At 39.0% G+C, this 22,597-nt stretch overlaps 2 protein-coding genes across 2 annotated transcripts; both read right to left on the bottom strand.

Moving 5' to 3' along the window:
* Positions 1 to 2,782: 2,782 nt before the first annotated feature.
* acer3 (alkaline ceramidase 3) lies at positions 2,783 to 12,104 on the bottom strand. Its single transcript, XM_051401629.1, has 11 exons — positions 11,943 to 12,104; positions 8,984 to 9,094; positions 8,731 to 8,783; positions 8,456 to 8,508; positions 7,630 to 7,711; positions 7,486 to 7,521; positions 6,574 to 6,632; positions 6,351 to 6,452; positions 5,539 to 5,643; positions 5,396 to 5,441; positions 2,783 to 5,292 (listed from the first exon to the last, which is right to left on the bottom strand). The coding sequence occupies exons 1-11, from the start codon at positions 12,043 to 12,045 to the stop codon at positions 5,239 to 5,241; spliced, it is 804 nt and encodes a 267-aa protein (XP_051257589.1). The 5' UTR covers positions 12,046 to 12,104; the 3' UTR covers positions 2,783 to 5,238.
* Positions 12,105 to 14,025: 1,921 nt separating this feature from the next.
* Positions 14,026 to 18,298, bottom strand: serpinh1a (serpin peptidase inhibitor, clade H (heat shock protein 47), member 1a). The gene is made up of 5 exons (XM_051401607.1): positions 18,123 to 18,298; positions 16,048 to 16,668; positions 15,871 to 15,969; positions 15,111 to 15,343; positions 14,026 to 15,009 (listed from the first exon to the last, which is right to left on the bottom strand). The coding sequence occupies exons 2-5, from the start codon at positions 16,643 to 16,645 to the stop codon at positions 14,707 to 14,709; spliced, it is 1,233 nt and encodes a 410-aa protein (XP_051257567.1). The 5' UTR covers positions 16,646 to 16,668; positions 18,123 to 18,298; the 3' UTR covers positions 14,026 to 14,706.
* Positions 18,299 to 22,597: the final 4,299 nt, after the last annotated feature.

The raw sequence follows: 22,597 nt of genomic DNA, 5'->3' as shown, positions 1-22,597 counted from the left end.
GATGATCATGACCTTGGCTTCTTAGTAAAGTCTCAACATCCCGCTGTTTACCTGGACTTGGAAAGGTTATATGCATATAATAGCCTCTTTAATAGTTGCATATGGTTTTACAATGACCAGGTCAAAGGGTTGTATAGGTTCTTAAAAATTGCCATTACAAAGTATTTAGACTTTTTACTTAAGTAAAAGCAGCAATATCACACTAAAAATACATGTTACATTTAAAAGTTTAGAAAGTAAAAGTATAAATAAGTATTTATAGCATGAAAGTTAAAGGTACTCTTGGAATGGCTCCTGTCATTACCATGTCATACACAAGGATACAAGGTAATCAAATTTTCATTTTACAACACAGGATTGCTCCCTTAAGGTTGCGAAATATATATATATATATATATATACCCTGCTGGGATCATAAGCTGGCCAAAGGAGGAGATAGAAGCCACAGATATCAAGACAAGAAAGCTCCTCACCATGCACAGAGGGTTTCACCCCAAATCCAGCACCCTGAGACTGTACGCTAAGCGGAAAGAGGGAGGCCGAGGACTAGTGAGCATCAAGGCCACTATCCAGGATGAAACATCAAAAATCCAAGAGTACATCAGTAAAATGGCCACAAAGGATGAACTGCTAAGTGAATGTCTCAGCCAACAGAAACCCGATAAGAGTGCAGAGGAAGAGGAGCAGACAACCTGGAGAGACATGCCCCTACATGGCACGTACCACGCCAAATTGAAGAAGTGGCTGATATCAAGAAGACCTACCAATGGCTGGAAAAGGCTGGACTCAGAGACAGCACAGAGGCTCTGATCATGGCAGCACAAGAACAGGCCATAGGTACAAGAGCCATAGAGGCCAAGATCTACAATAGATAGATCTGACCCAAGGTGCAGACTATGCAAAGATGCCTCTGAGACAGTCCAGCACATAGTAGCAGGGTGTAAGATGCTAGCCAGTTCAGCGTACATGGAGAGACACAACCAAGTGGCTGGAATAGTGTATAGGAACATCTGTACCCAGTATGGAATAGTACCCAAATCCCAATGGGCCGCACCACAGAAGGTGGCTGAGAACAACAGGGCCAAGGTGCTGTGGGACTTCAGATTCCAGACTGACAAACAGGTCCTGGCCAACCAACCAGACATAGTGGTGGTAGACAAGGAGCAGAAGAAAGCGGTGGTGATAGATGTGGCCATACCAGCAGACGCCAACATCAGAAAGAAAGAACACGAAAAGGTTGAAAAGTACCAAGGGTTGAAAGAACAGCTGGAGCAGATGTGGAAGGTCAAGGCGAGCGTGATCCCCGTGGTAGTAGGAGCACTTGGGGGCAGTGACCTCCAAACTGGGGGAGTGGCTCCAACAGATCCCAGGAACAACATCAGAGGCCTCAGTCCAGAATACAAAAAATACATACAAAAATTAAAACTTAAATTAAATTTGAGTCATAAAAAATATTTTCTGGAGTGCTGAGGGTAAATTAGGCAGTCTCACAGCATATTATCTGATTTATCTAATATCTAATTATTACTATAACATTACTATTAATGTTGTAGCTGAAGCTCATATTAACTACAGTAGTTTCTATTCTATTTGGTAGTTCAACCCATAAAACTATATAATTTTAGAAGCTCATTGTACTGGAGTTAAATTGGGAACTAATGAATGAAATAAAACACAAATGTTCATAACATTACCAAGAAATGGTCTACATTGTTTTCTTTCTCTCTCAAATGTACTATACTATATTTATTCTATTTTTCAGTCTTGTTGTATTTTATGTTTTCTGCATATTATTTTACCCATGTGACATTAAGATGTGTTAAATCTTAACATGTGATATGTTAAGATTTAGTGTCGTCTAGCAGCGTTAGGACAACAGTGGCAGGGAAAAACGCAAAAAAACCTGAGCCACTGTTTGTTTATTGTTCTATTCTGGGCTTCTGTAGAAACATGGTGGTTCCACATGGCGGCTTCCATGGAAGGTGACTCACACCGTCTGTAAATAATGGTGATTGGACCTGTATTTATAGTCTTCTGGCCACTCAAGGTGCTTTTACACTACGTGCCACATTCCATCGAACAGAAAATACCTCATTCACGCAGATTCACAGCATCGGGAGCAATTTGGGGTTTAGTATTTTGCTCAAGCTCAAGGATACTTCAACATGCAGTGGGAGGTTCAGGGGATAGAACCAACAACCTTCTGATTAGTGGACAACTACTCCAACTACTACGCTCTACCTCTGAGCCACAGCCGCCCCAAGATAAAAATCTTCTAAGGTAATTAAAGCATAAGTATTCTCATTCTCAGGTGATTGTACACTAATAACTATTCTATCAATTTCTGTCAATAGATCCTTCTAAAGGTTTCACACTGGAGCTTTAAAATGACCCATGTTTAGTAGTCTATTACAGATGTATGTATGTATGTAACTACAGTGTTTGGGTAAATGTACATAAGGTACCCATTTAGAAGTACTTTTCCTGCATATTTTAAAACATTAAAACATTCCTGAAAGAAATAAAAATCTGAATCCAGTCTACAAATGCCAGCACCTCAAATACAGAAAAAACACCACCCTTATCCATGAGTAAGAGGAGCATTACGCTGGAACCCATATGATTGAATTTATGTTCCTGACAATGCAACATTTCCTGTGATATGATGAATTCATGAGTAACATTTGTTGTAGGTGGCATCTTTGACTGGTTCCCAAATAATCACCGTTATAAACACGAAGTGAAATATTGCTTCAAAAAAAGGGACTAAGACAAAGAAAAGTTCTTCTGCAGACAAATTGTCCGACACATTTTCTTTTATTTGACAATACAGGACATCATTAATGACTGACACATGACCAAAGTTTACCAAACACATTGGCAGAGTTTGCTCTTCTGGTCTCAAGTATTATCACTTACAGTTAACATCATAGAACAACCTGTAACTAAGATGTTGGACTTGAAATGAATGGAAGGCCAAAGAATCAGGCACATACTTTGCATTAGAAGCTGTTATTGTTTCTCCTCCTGATGCCTTAGCTGCTTATTATCAGGGGACGGGCACACTGCATAACACAAGGAACGATTTGAATGGTTAATCACGAACATCAAGGCAACTTAGGTTACACTGCAAGGATAACAATAAGGCACCCTCTTTGACAACTGCTCACCTCTACTAATGAGCAGTGATTTCAAGATAATGACATATATTGAAGATTCCACACAGACATATGAGTAATGTTAATACTTATCTGTCATACATTGTGCTTATAACAGTTTGTAACACTGTGATCACGAAATTGTTAAGCACATGAGAGTTAGTGACACAGCATGTGGGCATAATGAAATATGAATGCAGTATGTGTTGTCTGCAGTTTAGGAGGCCACACAAATACATATATCAGCATACAACAATAATGTTGTGCATTTTCTAATTTACCACAATTACTTTAAGCTCCAGGTTCTGTTGTTACCATTACATATTCACATTTTCACAGTAGCAAAACAAACATTGTAAATGAAAAGCCCTTCATTTCACACCACAGATCCAGTACATGAAAACTGAGGCAAAGATCCTAAAAGTTCTACAGTAGGTAGGTAGTCGTTCTTCAATGCACAACGGCATGCTCTGAAATAATCTGGAAAGTTATGCCACCTAGTGGTTGTATCATGGACTGTTTCACAATGATATCGCCCTACAAGGTGTATGTGCCATTTGACTCTTCACCAAGATGCCATGGAGCAGATAATTGAAATAACAAAAGGACTAATAAATAAGAGTGTGATAAAAAAAAAAAAGGTTGTAGTATTGTTGGATATATTCAAGTCTTAACCTGTATATAAAGTTATGTCTGAACTAAAACAAGTATTTTTCTAATAAGGAATGGGGTGACAACAGGTATTTAGTAGTACCCTGTTCCCTGCAGCTTATGAAGATGCAATGATTCAGACATGTTCCATTCATTCTCTTGGTCCTTTGACTGAATGTTGACAATTACTAATAGGAAATGTTCCTCTTAAACAGGTTGTCTTTGTTAACTGGCTTCATTCGCTGGGTTTCAACTATCAGCATTTTAACTCGAAATGCCCTCAAAACTAGCTGTATTATACACATTGATCTTCTCACTGATAATGGCTTGAGAGAGACTACGGGCAGGTTGAGTTGATGCATTTCCAGTGATGTTTCTGCATGTTTGCATTTTTTGTGCTTGATCAGACCAAACAAATCCCAACAAAAGGGTTTCTTAACATAACAAACCCTGTGGCCTTGGGGAGCTGGCTGTAAAATTCTAGTCCTTCACGGAGCAAAGTTTGTATGCAGTGTCACTTTAAAGCGTTTCTCTGTCCACAGAAACTTGAGATGAAGATCTTTAACCCTGTCCTACACAAAATGAAAATTCAGTGTAATGAGGTTGTATAACATAACTACAAGCATTGCATCTCTTGCTGGATTAGAACGAGGTAAAACATGTCACACATCACACGACAGTTTGAAATCCCAACCCAACAACTTTGGCAATAAAAACAAGAAATTAATAATTCCAGTCTTGGCATGTTCTGATAGGAACATTTCTGGTAAAAATGAAGCCTGTGGCAACGCAAATAAAGGAGGATTTTTAAGCTATGCTAACACAGTATCACTTTAATTTTCTAGCTGGCAGTTACTATTCCATGTGTAGTGAGCACATCCAAAAACAATACAAAACTCCTTGAAAAGGGATATGACAACACTGTGTTTTAAGTAGAGATCCCTCAGCTACTTGTAAAAACTACATGTAAGCAAAAATCTTGGTTATACTTAAGTTTGGGGATCTATGTAAATGTCTTTAGGCTTAGGGGGTGATAGTGTGGTAATGTGAATTCTGAATCAATGACAGTTCTCCCTTTTCCCAAACCCGAATTAAGATAACATCCATAACCCCATAACATTTGCCACTGCGGTGGACTACACATCATATTTGCATTGAGAATGAATGAGCAAATAAAATTATTACACTTCAATGAAATTACAGAAAAGCTAGTCTAATAAATTATGATTAATGAAAACATCTTCCATTTCTTAAAACTGGACTCAGTGCTATACTGTACTTAGTAAATCCCCACAGAGCAGAACCGAAGGGTCCCTGGGGTGGTGCCTTGGGGTCCACCTGTCCCCTAGCTGTGGGCTGAGTACCCAGCAGTGGGCATTGGCAGGTCCCTGTGCCGATGGTGTCTTGATATGACAGTCACCATCCTTTTTCAGCTCGTCTTCTGTGGTTCAATGTGCAATGTGGGCCAAACTCCACAAAGAAACTGAGCAAAGTAAAGATAAAATAAGAAAAATACATGAATGAATAAATTAATGAATGCAATTAAATAAAAGCTACAATATGTAAAGGCGAAGGGCTGGACATACCTTTACTTTTGGTCTGTACTTGAGGTAGGTTGACCTGATCTGCAGGCTAAAAGATGGACATTAGATTTCAATGCAAATGAATAAGACTCCCCAGAATGAAGCGCTGTGCAGAGGACTCCTGTAACATACTTAAGGGAACTTACCTGAGAAGTATGTGCAGGTAGGATCCAAGGCCTGTGAAGATGTGCCACCAGGCATGAAACTGTGTAACTACTCCAACACCAGGGGGAAGTGTTTGTCTGCTGGATCTGAGAGGCCAAAAAAGTGTTCACCCAACAATCTTAAATATATAACAAAACAAAAACTGTATCTTCTACAGCATATGATTCTCCAGAAGAGGATGCTAATAAATAGTCCAAAAGACCATTATTTTATAAATGTTTGTACTTAACATGTTTTCATATTAAAACCTTAACATGCATCATGCATTTTAGATAGAGTTTAAAGGACCAGTGTGTAGTGATTGCAGTGTGTGATTGCAACCAACTAAAATTCCTTGATTCAACCAAGTTTGTAGGTGGCAACGAAAAATGTGACAGAGCCAGTGTCTGGTGTTGGAGCCTGAACAGACAAACCAACCACTGGCACTCGGATTGAGTGTTTGCATTTTTGGCTGTGGTTTGTCCTTCACACTGGGGTGGAGGGTGAAGTGAGGGAGCTGCAACTACACTGCTAGATGCCACTTCTTCCTACACACTGGTCCTTCAGGTTAGATTCCTTATGCCACAGTAAATAAGTTGCTTCATTTCCAGGCATCAACATTACTTTGAGTTTCCCTGAGTTGTCCTTAAGATGAAAACAATGCATAACATTAACAATGTGATGCCACATAAAGGTTTGATGTGAATATTTTCCACACCACTGCTGTTAAATGAGGGATAATTCACTTTGCTCTCAGAATTCCAATGTTAACTTTAAGCAAGACCCTTAGCATTTATCCACAACAAATACTCACCTTAGTGTGTCACAGAAGATATTGTCGATGTTCCACAGCAGGAACCCTAACATAAAGATTCCTAAGGAGGTGTAACACAGCGGTCTGAGCCATGGGTACACCCTAACATTGAAACAAAAACAAAGAAAACCAAGGCAAGTTGTTAGTTCATTGAATATGAATGAACAAGCATTCCTTTGATATGTTAATGGATTTATTTTAACAGCATTCTTGGAAAACTTACCACGTAACAATGAAGATGGATCGCATCACTAGGCAGGCAACTAGAGCACCATACATGACCTAGAAGAAGATACAAATGACTTATTTGGCTTTGAAACACAGTGTGGGGCAAGATAAATAAACAATTTGACTAACTATTAATACATTTTAATGTGTTTCAATTGCTGAATTAAAATCAGTGAGTGATAATATGAAAGTTCATATAATTTAGTGATTTATAAATTCATTCTTTTAGACAGGTGCTTTCCAAGATAAATCTGAGGCATCACCAGATTATTGAAGGAATAGGAAAAAGTATCTCTATATCACAAAATTAGATTTAAATTATCTAACTCTATGTACTTGTTTGTTTGGCTCCTACAGGGACAACATTATCAGTCCTGTTATGAACCACCATAGAGCAGTGTGATTAGTAAACAAAGTCAGCTCCAAAGAGTAAACATAGGCAGCTTTGTCACATTGTCCTAACTGTTGTAAAGCAACACACACACAACGTGAGACTCTGAGCAGGTACAAAAAAGCACTGGGTGTAACCCAGAGGTGGCTGTGCTTATCTTTAATGGTTTATGTGGTTGCTGGAAATAGCTGGGGCGGTGAAATTATTCTTTCTCTTTGCAACGATGCTCTCTGTTTGATCTCAAGGTAAGAATTACGATCTGAGCATTGGGCTTAGCATCTGTGATTTTTTAAATGCCAAAAGTGTATAAGCAGCAAGGAAACAAAGTAAAATACCGATAAATGTTGCCTTTTTGCACATCTGTGTTGATATGAAATGGGGTTTTTTTTCAGACGGAGAGTGGCCTGCTGGGCTGGCAAGCCCAATGTTTAAACAATGACTTAAGGCACACTGAGCCCTAATTGTAAACAATGAACAATCTGAGTCAGGTGAACATAAAGCAGAGCACTCCTTTACCTGGTGAAAGACTGGCTCCTTCCACTGTAGGTACACCTGCAAACATAGATACAGGAACTACTCAAGAGCATGTGATGTTATGTTGTTCTTCATTTATAATGTGGTAAGTAAGTGATTACCATTACAGTTAAAGTGGATACTCACCACAGTGACTGAGACACTGAAGATTAATAATAGTGCAATAGGAAATAAGCTGATGCCATGCTCTTGTTTGAAGCATTCATATCTGGAAAAAGAAGCAAATGTGTTTAGCTCTTATCAGTTTGAATAACCATAGAGAATAGAGAGCAAATAACAGAAGGGTACGTGTGGAGCCCATGTTCCCTTTCAACTCTACATATTCCAGGTACGCATGGCGACTGACACTGTGGATACTATTTAAGACACATCACGTAATGTAAGGTCGCCACTGATTGGCAACAAATTATATATATACAGTATAAGAACCAAGGCCTGATCTATAGGAGGCAGTGTGCACAGCCAATCCTTTCCCAACCAGTGATGGGTCTTCAGATGGTTTAACAAACAGTTTCTCTACATCAGGAAGCAGAGAAAAAAGGTTTATTCCACGAGAGACTACTAATGTAAACTACTAACAGGTATGTGTTAGAAGACACTGCTGCTGATACACTCAAAGCCACACTTTGGCCACAATGGTCAGCTGGGAAGTACGCCCACCACTTCTAATGGTATGGAATATGCAAGGTGGAGAGGTCAAGTGGAAAGAGATACTCAGAGTCCAGTTTAGAATCAATAGTTCCATTACATACAGTACAATCTACCACAACAAGATGATGACACACTCTCCTTTTTTGGAAAGGCTCAAGTGACCAGTACAGGGTTCACAGGTTCATTTTACAGCCACAATCAAATAATAAATACTAAATAACTAACTAAATAATTATGTTCTCAGTGACCATCAGTGTTAAGTTCGTCAAGAGCAACAAACCCAAAATGTTGAGCCACTTACAGACAGTAGACAAATACGCATGTGCTGTAAATCATTGGCAACTCGTCCAGTAACTGCAAATGAAGAACAGAGAAAATACAAATTAATACATCTCTCTAGGATTACATTGTTTCAGCATAACTTAACATCGCATTAGGCAGCACAAGTCTGACCTCATATTTCCATTACAAATATTTTTCAAGGCAGCAATCTGATTGATGTAGTTTCAGTAAGAAATTATTCAGTATACACTTTTTGCTGATATATTAAGATTTTAATACAACACTGTAGCCCACCTGCATCTCATATAGCAGCGTCATGTGGAAGCACCAGGAACCAACACCAACAGCTGGGCGACACACAAAACATTCAAACCGGAAGTCAAGACATTCTTATGTGTACGTAATACAATTGACGGCTTTAACAGCAAATACTATACAACTGGAAAGGCTAGTAGTAGCTGTAGCTAGTCAGTAACTACGATATGTAAACAAGAGCTGTGTTGGCGTCAGTATTTTCAGGGGAAACTTGTGGTTTCAACAGACTAACCTGCCAATCCGAGAAAAGAGCAGACGTAGCGAAATTCAAGGCCATCACGGAACGTCTGGATAGCCCCACAAAGAGGAGGAAGAATCATAATCAGGTTGCTGACAGTGTTCCCTGTTCAATAAGACAACACAGGCAAATTAGAACCAGATGGCATGACCTGTGTAATATATCTGAACACATCTGAGTGCCTCTGAATGCCAGTGAGAGTTCAGTGGGACACCCTGGGTTACATGTTGTGATCATTTTAACAGATTCAAGATTACTTATTCAAGACTACTATTCCTCACTAGAGTAAATTTATCTTGAATGTAAAGGCTGCCACATAAAAAATTTATATAGTGCATACAAGAGACAAATGCAGGCATAAGTGCATTCAAATACATGCAACACAGGCCTTAACTTCCTTATGTCCTGTGTTTAGGAGATTCTCCAACAGTTTATATACCTATTTAGGCATCTGCATAGAATTCACAGCACTGAAATACTAGAATTACTGTGCATCTGTCACTTTAACTATCCTGGTAAACTGGTAATATAGCAGTATTTGGGTTTGCAATTGTAGATACACACATAATGGATAAATGTGGTAAATGGTAAATGATGGGTGGACTTGTTTTTAGAGCTGCAATGATTAGTCGAGTAATCAATTAAACAAATGGCACAAAATGAATCAGCAGCTATTCTGATAATCAATTCATCGTTCCAGTCATTTTTCAAGCAGGAATCCCTCAAACGTGATTGTTCCAGACTATCAATTATACAAATTTGCTGCTTACATTATTATTAATCACCTCATTATTTATCATTAGATAAGTAATTTTTCAGCTTCCTAATGTTTTATAGACAAGCAATTAATCAGTTAACCAAGAAACAATAGGCAGATTAATTGATAGTGAAAATAGTTGATAGCTGCAGCCCTAATTGTTTTATAATGTGTTGTTGCACTATTTTGTATCGCAGTTTTTTTCCCCCACTCATTTGTAATAAATGAGCTAAAAGATGAAAAATGTATTACTTGTTTGTAAAGAAGCTTAACTACAGTGTGGTTGTAGTAAAGTGAAAATAACTGAAAGAACCTGGGGTGTGGAGGAGAAAAAAGCTTCAACAACTGTTGTTAAGTTTGCCTCAAGCAAAATGTTTAAGCTTTATTTGTAAAAGTGGCCTAAGTTTGAACTGGTGTCAGTGTTTTATTAGATTTGTGTGTGTACTAAAAGTATAGTAAATAAACAGCTTTGGCCTAGGGGAGCCAAAGCTGTTTATTTACCATACTGTTAGTGCATTCTCAAGCCCACATATAACCTGATAAAGCAGAGCTCAAACTCTGATACCAACGTTGCTCTTTTTGGGTGTGGTGATGTACAAAGGTGTGGAAAACTATCACGCTCACCGGGATGTGAAGTAGTACTAATACTGCTTACTAGTATTTTCACGAACACGAGACTTTTCCTTTATCTGCATGTGTCTGATAAAAGCCAAGGCATTTCTACAAGGCCTTAGAGTGACCATTTTAAAATGTCTGGACTTTGGTTACTGATAATAAATGCACACACACCAAGAATACTACAGCATTGTTTTTCACATTTCAATGACAACTGAAAATGTCCTGTGTGGGCGACTCTTTATGACCTTCCCCTGTGTCTGCCTTCTATCGTCACCATGTGCTGATATTGTACAGAGAGAGATAATGTATAAAAGTAAGTAAAAAAATAAATGAGGATTAAAACCATGCTGGTGTCTCTTTTCCACATGAACAATGCCACATTCCAACCATTGTAACCTGAATCACCATTTAAATGCCAAACAATTCTTCTGTGGCTGACAACAACTGTGTAGCTCGGCCAGTGTGTGTCATTTGTGCAAACAAAAGCTTCAACTGGCAGTATCCCTGACAATGAAATGAATGAATGAATGAAGACTAACGACTTACAGAAGGACTTTTTAGAACAATGAATAAAGTGTTAACCACTACAAAGGCTTATTAACGTTGACAAATTACACAGAAGATGAAACATGGTAATACTAAACTCTGACCCACTTGGCTTGAGCATACCTTAGACTAACTGTTGCATCACTTAGTACCAGAGCACCACTGACTACAGCACCTGGAAGGTCCTTAACATACAATGAAAATGAAGACTTTATCTTCAGTGAACGTCCAATGAATGTGTATGGTTTATGACTCACAGCTGAAAGACAAACACACAGCCTAGTTCACTTCCAAGAGCTCAAGTTGCCTGCACAATAATGAGTAACTGAAAGTATTATTTTCAGTGTTTGTCTAATGCAGCTTGGCTGAAGGCTTTTGAAGGGAACTCTGTGTCCCTGTACGTTAGTAAAAGCTGGTGGATATGTCATTTATGAATTAAGTCCCGCAGACAGGGCAGCTTTTTGACACTAACAAGGTTTAAATCTAAGATAATGGTTCCTGAGGAACCAGTTTTTATCGTTAGACAAAGCAGTGAGGCACCCTGATAGTATGGAGGAAATGTATTATCAAGTTTCAAATGGTGACTGAGTGAGAAATGCTGTGCACCTTGCGAGGGCAAACAGTCGACTTAATACAAAAGAGTGCTAATTGTAATAACGTGTGAATGATAACGCTAGCTAACACTCTACAGGGCGGAATAATAACCTAACGTTACAGTAAAGCTATATGCAAAACAGCTCGACAGGTTGATTAGCTAACGTTACATGCACAAGCTTTCCTTTTTCCTCATTTATAGCTGTAGCTGCTTTAATGCTAACACTTAGCTGGTACTTATATTCATATAAGGCGAGCTAACACGTTAACATAACGTTAAATCCACTACATTACTGTTAGAGCCGCTGCTCCTACTTCATGTTTACGTTATTCCGGGGCGACTGTGCGTACACGCTGACTGTCCTCCCCAACACTCTCCCACAAAGAACCACACATTCGCCATTTTTAGAATAAAAGACGCAATTATATATTACTTACAAAATTCCGCGATGTAAAAAGAGATGACATAGTTTTCTTCACACCAGTCCAGCGTTGAGGTCGGCCGCCCCCAGTATCCTTGCCTGTCCAACGAGGGAGCCATGATGGAAGAGGAGGAGGCTGTGGACGGTACTAACGGATCTGTAGTCCCATCACAGCACGAGCACTCCTCCGGCCCTCCTCCTCACGAGCGACGGACACAGTCCACCGCGATAAACAGGAACTTACTGCTGTTAGTGCCAGTCAAAGGAAGGCTGGAATTCATCTGCATATCCTTTATTATTCTATGTGCAGCCTATTGCCATTTGTAGGTAACTAACTGTGTTGCAGTTGAAAATCTTTAGGAATATCTTAAAGTTCTATTAACATGTATGGTATTTTAAATAGCCCTTTATGTTTTATTTTAGTTCATGTTTAGATATGTTGGCCTTATCTGTCCCATGGTTACATTCAGTATGATTATTATATATTATTAGCGCATTAGCTACTCAGACCACTGGATTGGCCTATTTAAGGCTGCAGTAAGTAACTTTTATAAAAAAACTTTTTGTCATATTTGCTGAAATCTTCCCCATGTCCTAACAGTAGTACATGAGACAGAACATCTGTGAAAAAATCTAGTTCCTCTAGCTCGTTCTAGTGCTCCTATTGGCATTTGGCAAGAATCCACAAGACCTGGACGAAAAACAACCAATCAGAGGCGAGAAAGATATGAAGATGCTTTGGGTTGGAAGCTTGAAGATAGTCTCAGGGTGGCAACGTGTCTGTATTTGATTTCCTGGGAATGAGACTCAACAATCAACTATCTTTCCTGGCTGTAAATGGATGTTTTCGTTCAGGCCCAGTGTATTCTTGCTATGCCATTAAACAAAGCTGAGAAACTTGGATTTTTTCCCGGATTATCTGTCTCATGTACTACTGTCAGGGTACAGTGAACATTTCAGCAAATTTGACAAAAAATATTTTTATAGGAATTACCTACTGCAGCTTTAATTACAAACTGCTACTTCCTATGTACATTACAGTATAAAATAGTTTCAGTTCAGTATTTTATTTTCCACGTCAGCAATCATTTGACAGATATTTGTCATGCAGCTCAGCAAAAGAGGAACACAACAAGCATACAACACTGTCAATGAATATCTCATTCAAGATAATGACACGGGCAGAACAGGATGTACATCAGTGGTAATACAACAAGCTATAAAGAAAAAAGATCAACAGATATAGTCAGCGTATGAGATTTGTCTTTGAAGCAGTCCTGCATTCCGTGCTCCTGTATCTCAGAGCCCAATGGTAGGTGACTGATGAACTGCATACAGTCATTTAAGGAGTTTAGGTACAAGACTGTAAACACGCCATATAAGCATCTCCCCTGTTTGTCTACAGCAGGCTGTCATCATTAAAGAAAATGTAACTACTGTAAGTAGCAATGCAGTGCTTTGACTAATTATGGATAAAGGTCAAGCACAATAAAGGCATATATCATAAACTATTATTGTTCCCCCCCTTTTAGGTGTTATAATAAGTAATATATTTTAGATATTTAAAAAAATCACTTTAAAAATAATAATAATAATAATAATCACTGTTCTGTCATACATCCAGTGTCCTCTAGATGGTGTGATACATTCAAAAAAGGTTCCAGGATACCCTGAAACATAAAATACTATATGCTAATCAATCATTTGCTCATTACTGACTGTTTTTGCAGATGTTTCATTGTAAACCTAAAGCAGGTGGGAGGTTGATGATATAGCGTTTGGCAATTACTCACTCAGTGGATCAAGAACCGATCTGGATGTAGGATACCTAAATATTTTGTTGATGTCTAAATAATGAAGATACTATGTTTAACATGTAGTGTATACCATTGCAACTCTGTCACATTTATTGCTGAAGTGGTGCTGTCCAGGAGGTCACACAATCACCCTCCCTGGAATTTGCTCATGTTATTCAGCTGGAAAATCCCACTGGAGGCGAGACTTCCAACAGACTTGCCCAAGGCCAAACTGCTATTGCAAACAGACTTTCAGACAGAGAGAGCCAGAGTCTTCTGTTACACAAAGGAAAATGCCACCACTTGTTCTTTTGTTTTTTCACACTTTTATTGCAAAAACCTAAAATTTGTAACAGTCTAAAACATGTTTTGAAATTGTCAAACCAAGAAAAAATTTATCTTGTGCTAGTGGTGGAAAGCAGTGCAAAGAATGGGCAGCTAATGGTGAAGATGCTTGGAGTTAACATATTAAAGGTGCAAAACTAAACAAACTAAAACATATTTTCTTAAATTCAACAGCAAGCACCATAAAGTCTCTCCAATAGTAAAATAGTTGAACATCTTTTATGAAGATTGTTAAGACCTGACAACAGAAATAATTTTTTCATAATATTTCACAGGTATTCCCTGCCATTAAACTAATATGTGCATTTACATTTTAGGCATTAACCAGGGAAATCATACTTAATGTAAGTCTTCAGTCCATAATGTGATCTGCCAATATAAAACAAAAAAGCCACATAGTGATATAAAATATTCTTCAAAATAAAAAGGAAGGTTGTGCACAATGCTTTGTTCACTAAAACAGGAAAAAAAACACATGTCTTCAGGCGTGTATTGTGGAATGCTGTCAGCACGTGACATAAAGGAATGCGATTTCATTTTTCATAATTTCATTCCCCACTTCTCTCCGCATATTGCAGTAGAAAATATATACACACACACGGTCAGGCATTTGACTTAGACACTCAGGTCAACAGGTGGTTACAATTCATCTCTCATCTTTTCACCCTTCGGCCTGACCATCCTGCCAATGAACAGGATGGAGTTAGTTTTCTGGTCCTTCACTAGGAAGATAAAGGGGTGGTCAGCATAGAACAGTTTAGGGTTTTTTAGCTTGTCTGTGCCAAAGATGCTAGTGTCAATTTCATTTCCATCAGTGTCCCATTCTATGGCAGCGGCGTGAAACACACTGGACAGGTAGAGGTCCTTCTTCCCAGAGATGTTGGACAAGTCAGCTTTGGATTTGTTTACGGCCTCTGTCAGGCCCAGCTCCTCAAGGTGTTTCTAAAGGGGAGCAGAAAATTAAATCAGTTTATATAAAAGACGTAGTTGACGCAGAAGTTAAGGCTGGGGTGTAGTCATTTTCAATCTCTTGCATCTTTTACCTGCAGGTTGTGACTGACTTCCATGCTGACTTTGGGCAGGGACACGGCTACTGCTGTCTGCTGCAGCTTGCCCATCCATGTATCCAACTGCTTCTTGGTGAGTATCTTCTCCAGCCTCTCTAGAGGTTCCACATGGTGGGGCATGATGAACAACACAATGGACTTCTTATGAGCCAGAGGCATGCTCAGGATGATCAGCTTATTGGTTTTGTCATCATAGAAGCCAAATAGACCTGAGGAAACAAATGAAATTTATTACAAATATTTGCAATTTAATCTAAAGGACCAGCGTGTAGGATTTAGTGGAATCTAGAGTTGAAGTTTCAGATTGCAACTAACTGAACACTGCTGGCAAACCCACGAAACACGTGAAATTCACTATCTACAGCCAGTGTTTGGTTTGTCTGCTCTGGGCTACTGTAGAAATATGGCAGTTGAACATGGAGGACTTTATGGAAGGCAACCACAGCGTCTGTAGATAAAAATGGTTAATTCAATTAACAATCAACAAAAACACAATGATTCCTATGTTCAGGTGATTATACACTAATGAAAATATACCTATGACTATTATATTCCATTTCTGACAATACATCCACCTAATTGTTACACACTGGACCCTTAACCCACTGTAAAAAAAAAAAAAAAAGAAAAGAAGAAGAAGCAAATTTTAGTTTTTACACTTATTTACAGATATTTACCAAAATCTCAATTATTTCTTCTAGTTTGACAAATGTTGGACTGGACTGTCTCCACCTACCTGTGCGGTGCATCATCTGCACTGATATAGTGTAGCCACGGGAAACCATGAATCCACGGTCGTCCACCATCTTATGATGGAACTGCTCATCCCAGTGAGCTGTGAGGGAAAAAATCAATTATTTTAAAGCATTTAATGGAATAACACTGCTCATATACACCCTCTGCACAGACTCACGTTTGAAAAACATAGCATTGATGATCATTGCCCCATCAGTCTTTTCTACATCCTTGGTGATCTCGGGCAGTTTGCCATCAGTAGACTTGGACGCCCACTCGTTGATGGAGTTCACAGCACTCTTCTTATCTCTGAAGTTTATCTTGGAGTGGTCACAGTTGTAGTGCTTTTTGCTGCTCTTGACAAAATCATCCACAAAGGTGATGGAGCTGGGTCCATACAGGCGGTTGCTAATCTTCCAGGTGACATTGCGGGTCTTTGGGTCGCTCACCTCAGTCAGGAGCTCAGCCAGACCGGAGTGAAGCTGCTCATCTTTAACTTTATCCGCATTCAGAATGGTTTTGACCTGAGAGGCAGTCGAGGCTTTGCCCCCGAGAGCAACCAGACCCAGAGAGGAGGCCACTACTACAGGAGAAATGAGGATGTTTTCTACATTTTTCTCCTTAGCCATGTTTTGGTAGAGACTGAAAGCCAATTTTGCGCTGTTGTCAGCCAGGATGGTGGCGTGGTTACTCAGGACTTTGTCTGCTGAAGCCGAGGTGGCAGCTGAGGCGGAAGTGGCCAGGAAGACCAGGGCTACGACGTTTGTGACCCACATGGTATAATGCTAATCAGTGAAACCTATGAAAAGACATGAGGACAAACATCAGTCAATAATCTGCTGACCGAAGGAGAGAGACAAAATGTTGTCTGGGTTATATCTTGTTAACCTTACAAACTCATTTTGCAGTATATTTAGGGTCTACTCTGCAGTTTTTGAGGATTATAGCAGGGGGAGCCCATGGAATTCAAATTAGATCTCTGCCAATACCTCAAGGCAAGGCTTACATAACATCCACGTAGGCAGCTGCAGGATGTATCTAAGCCAAAATATTGGCCAGCTATTTCTGAATTCTTTATGTGTTGGCAACACAGAAGACTTTTACAGAATTCTGTATTGAGAAATGAGTCTGGTTGAAGCTGATTGGTTCCTCATGATGTGGAAGAAGTGACCACGTGCCGACTCACACACAACCAATGTCAGGTTTTCATTCCAGTCCACGTATATAGAGGAGAGCCGCAAGAAGAGGAGGTTTTGTGCATAAGGCCAGTTACAGTTATAGTTAAGATCTTCTGAACTATAAAAATGGCCATGTCTCAGCCTTTTAATGAAATGGATTAAGGAAACCACAGCCTGCTTAAGAGAGGAGGATAAATATGCATCAAGAATCTCTTTTCAGCAGCTTCCTGACATGTTCTTACAGGCCCATACAGGAAGATGGAGCGATACCCAGCCTCAGTGTGCCTGAAAGAGATCACTTTTAAAGATTTCAAAGTTGATATTTTTTTCATCATTCTTAAAACTGTGTCTTTAACATTATTTTTAAAATAGTACTTAAAGATGACTATTTTCTGTGCTGCTAGCAGGTTTAGAACAGAATAAATAGGGATGAATCTTTTTCTTAAATTTTTTTCAATTCAATTCAATTTTATTTGTATAGTGCCAATTCATAACAGAAGTTATCTCAGGACACTTTTCAAATAGAGCAGGTCTAGACCGAACTCTTTAAAACCGATGCTGATGATGTGATCTAAATGGCATTTGAAAAGTAACACTGACTGCATTTGACATTTTGAAATCATACTCTGTTTCTTTAAATGACCCAGTGACTAACATTGGTAAATTTGGTTTGTACGTATTTTTATTCATGCTCTTCAGAACTTTTATAGATCCTTACCAGTTTCATAACGTGTAGAACACTATAGTAATGCCCTTTGTAAGCTATTAGTTTTGAGTCTGTCACTGTATACGAATAGTTTATTTAACTGAATGCAGCCAACTCCCTAAATGTCTGTATTCTTGTGGATTTTCTAATTTCGTGCAACATACTTTGACTTTTTCTTCTTCATTTTTCATACTTTTTAAAACCTATCCAACAACTCCTGAATGATCCACACTGCTGTAATCCCCAATGGAATCTTTAACGGCATATCACAGATCTGACCTCGTCTCACATGCCTGGGCATTTCCCACCAGTTGAATAGTGCACTGCATACTCTCCCTTCCCCCCTTACTCCCAGTACTTATATCTTACCTTATGGGGCTCTTTAAATAATTTTGCAGGTTGTCCTCAAGTTGCTTGCAGATAGATCCCACAGCACTGATTAAGTTAATGTATGGATGGAAACAGAATATTATGAGACAGTTGCAGGAGTTGTCATGCCCGGTTGTCAGAGCATTAAAATCTCTGCACTGGAATCTTATTTCAAGGCCGGTCCCGCCCTGTTGTATCCAGGGGCAGTGGGAGAAAAATTCCTCCCCCTCCAGGTCCTAAAGCCTGAAATGATAGCCCTGTTGGAGCACTCAGACACCTGCAGTGACCCATAACAAAGTTACCCCTCATTACTCACTGTGCACTGAAACACATGCTAGTTTCCCCTTTAGTATATAAGCCAGTTTTACCAATAGAATAAGCTATTGGTGGTATAACTGATTTTAAATGGATATGTATTGCATCATTGCATTATCACTGAACAAGGCAGAACAAACTTTGAAAAATGCTTGGCATTCAGTGTTACTCCTTCCGTTGGGCGTGTGCTGGCGCTGACAAGTTGTGTTAATTAATGATCTTTATATTATTGTTGTCTCGGTGCTTTATCTGCCCTTTTTTTCCTCCCTCCCCCACCCTGTAATTGCACCTCTGCCAGCCAGATCTGAGACACCATGGGGGGGGCGTATCCAGAGGTTTAAATGAATTAACAAAGGCCTAAAATCAGTAGGCCTATCCCTCAAGAACCTTGTTGTGTTTTTAGCAACATCTCGGATGCAGTAAGCCAGTGCTTTAGCTTCACTTCCCATTGGTTGTGTTGTGTTTAGTAATGCAGGACATTTTTTTAATTAAGGGAAAATCATGATATGCATCATTTCCTGTTAGATATACCCTGTTTGCCAGGAAAAACAACAAGTCACAAGTAACTCAAATAAATAATCTAAAACACTGATGTCATCAGTGTTTGAGTTTTTTGTGTGTATTGTTGCCACTATAGTTTCTCCTACATGCTTGAAAGGGGAGGGTGAAGCAAGGGAGTTGTAATCTGAAACTACTCCGCTAGATGCCACTAAATCCTCCACGCCTTAAGCAAGAGTCCATAGTGAAATCCGGTCACATTATGTTAGCTCCATCTAACAATAACATAGCCTCAAACTACATATCTGATACCTCAGTGTTATAACAAATACCACCACTGACACCTTGATTGTGTCAGAGAAGTGGTTTTACCTGACTGAGCACATAGTATGTGATACTGTGAAAACTGCAGCCCAGTTATACAGATAAATCTGCTGAGAGGAATTTTGTTGCTGGTCCCTTGAACACAGTAGAGAGGCAGAAAGCATCTGTTGGGGTTTCTATCTGATCCTTCCTGGTAACTGTATCAGTTATTGTCTGTGTGAGTTTGACTGAAGCCCTCCACAACAACATAGAGTACCAAAGAAAAATGTCCTGGTTTAGTAACTTCTGCAGATGTATTCAGTATTGTAGAAACATTTGAAATGAATCCATTAAACATATTCAATACAGTCAGTTCAGTATGCATACATCTGATATTTAAAATTGAGTATGGGAACAGAATGCTATGGTCTCATATTTTCCCATGAATGCTTCCTTCTCTGTGCGATCTGTGCACCCCCCCTGCGTGGGAGACACTGTGTTTGGAGGTGGATCAGGCAGGACAAGACAGGAAGTTACAGAAGGAGCGGATGCATGTCCGGTATAACACTGCTCCTGCTCTCTTTTTAGCTGTTGTTATGCACTTTGGGCCTGATGGAAAAATATTTATACATGGAGAACATTTTATCACATACACAAAAATTTTTGAATCTGTTGTTAAAGCAGTAAAAAGGTACAGTAAATCCAGAGGTGGGAGAGAAACAGATTTTATATCTTCAGTAGATCTGTCAATAGGTTAAATTCAAGATGATTTGTTGATATTTCTGTGACTTAATGATTTGCAAATCCTCTATAAAGCAGGACACTTGTTTGTAAATTTATTACAAACAGTTCCAACAATGGTTTGCGTGATATCCAAGCGGAGGAACAAGATTATTTTCCTTATTTTATAGAGAAAGCAGTCTTGTCCCAGTGTTGGAAATGAAGCAGCTGTTTTGATAAAAAAAAATTGTAAAATGGCTGCTGTCTTAATTTAAGACAAAGCAAAACTGGCATACCCCATTGGCAGGATTTTTTTTGCTCAATACAAAAAAGCTTAATTATGTGTAAGAATATTTTGCTTGTTTTTGCACACTTTATATCTAGATATGATGAGATGAAATACTTATTATTCAATGCATGTCAGGTCTCTATTACATCACACTTTGACTACAGTAACTACATGAAACTTTTTTTAAAGTAGTAAACAAAGTGGGCTTTCAAGACATATTAAAAAACCTGACTCTTCCCAAAACTCTAGATTTCCCATAATGCAACTTTCTGTTAGACTTCCCCAGCTTGGTAACTTCCCATTTTAGTCATTTGAATGTCTCTGACAGTGGTTGTTTGTTATTGATTAATTCATTTATTCACTGTTCCTGTTTACCATATTCCTAATTGCCCTCCCTTAGGCCTTTTCTGTTCATCATAATAAAGAAAGTGAAACTTGATTTTAATTCATTTAAGTAGAAATCTTTATTACCATATTAACAGATTCATGTGGCATTATCTGATCACATTTAGCTCTTCTCACCATCATTTAAAAGAGTAACCAACAGTACAGTGGGTGCAGGTGCCCTCTGCTGGCTGAAATGCTAACTTTCAGCTGAGCAGTGTGAGTACTTCCCATCACCACTAGAGGCCGACAAAGAGCTAACAATAAAAACAGGAGGCAGCGTTCTCTTTTCACTGCTGTTAGTGCTACTGCCAGGTTATGGTCATTATCACCACCACTGCTGTCATCATATTACACAAAGGAATGAACATATTTTAGTTACACTGTGATGACTTGAATTACATGGACAAAATTAAACCTGTAAAGCAGATTTAGAATAACCTATATTCGGTTTCAGTATAATGGCTCTCCATGTTTCCACATTCTCATTCAGTGACACCATCACTGGACCAGCATGCATTTAATCTGCAAGAGAACTTGTAGTTGAGGGACCGTCACTGTCCGCTGCTAAATTGTTTGGGATTACAGGGATCTGACGTAATTATCCCAAGCCAAGGGTTAATCTCTGTGCTGGGCCTGGAATAGATCTCCTACAAGACCTAACTCAACTGCTCTACCTCTTTGCCAGGTGTTGGCAATACACAGCCTCCTAAGTCTTGTATTGTGATGTACAATTTAGTGTGGCATAATTATTTACAACAATCAATTAAAAACATCTAATTGCACTCATGTGAACAGAAGAGGTGAGCACTGCCATGTTCAGACGCTTTATGATGAATCAATTTAGAATATTTCTGACCATGTAGGGTCATTAAAACCTTTCATAGCGAGTGAATAATGACTGAAAAGTAATGCCAACAAGGTAAATGTATGAGTGTTAGTCCTTAGATATCCCATTTAACTTTGCATGAGGAGACATCATGAAATCCAGCAATAAATTGTAATTTGTGACATCTTCTGATATCCCCCTTCTCATATGTGGTTGGGTTGAAGCTCTCCCTCACAGCGTGGCGCTCCACCAGCCCCTATACAAACCTCCTCACCCCCTCCTCTTGTAGTTCTGTAGGTGAATTCCAGGAAGCACTAATATTTCCTAGAGAGGGGGGCCCATGTATACCAGGCCTCCTTGGCAACTACAGCCTCCCCACAGAGAAGTTTAATGAAATTATTTGTGTCTTATCCCCCTTTGATCTCCCCCTCCTGACATCTCCACTCACACTTAAAACCAGAAACATACTTGATTTAACCCTCTCAACACACCGCTAAACTCCAGCACATGAGACCAATTTGTCCTCACCGTCCGTCCAAAATCCACCAAAATGGAGCCGACAGGAAGAGATACAAATAACTTCAGATAACTTCTCATATGAGATGTCCCTTCCCACCTCCTCCTCTATCTCCCTCTTCTCTTTTAATATCCATAATGCCAAATTTATGGGGTAAGATTTTTGCCTGCAGAGAGGGGTGAAACTCACTTTTGTGTGGTATTTCAGTTATGTTTCCTTGCACTGCAGACTCTTAACCATACAGTAGTGACTGGGAGGGTATGATTAGATCAATTCGCCTGTCCATACATTTTGATAGCTACAAGAAGGCCAAGAGTAATTAGGCTAAGTCCTATCTTGTTTTTTCTCGAAAGTTCCTCAAGCGGTGTTGAAAAGAAGTCTGCAACTTTAGTAAAGGGAATCCTTCACTTTATTTCAGAATGCTATTATTGATTTAAGGTGAGCCATCAACCTTTGAAAATTGACAGTTGGGAAGTGTTTTGCAGTGTAATTATTTTAAATGAATCCAACTTGAATTCAGTTTGTTAAACAGTAAAATGAAATGATAAGATAAAATGATTTTTATAAAAAGTTTCATGAATTTTGACTTAATGTGTCAGCAGTTATTAATACATGATATA

Source organism: Dicentrarchus labrax, unplaced genomic scaffold (assembly GCF_905237075.1).
Source record: "Dicentrarchus labrax unplaced genomic scaffold, dlabrax2021, whole genome shotgun sequence".
In the NCBI taxonomy this organism is placed as follows: Eukaryota; Metazoa; Chordata; class Actinopteri; family Moronidae; genus Dicentrarchus; species Dicentrarchus labrax.
Note: the sequence above shows the minus strand (reverse complement) of the source record. Positions and strands in the feature narration are given on the sequence as shown.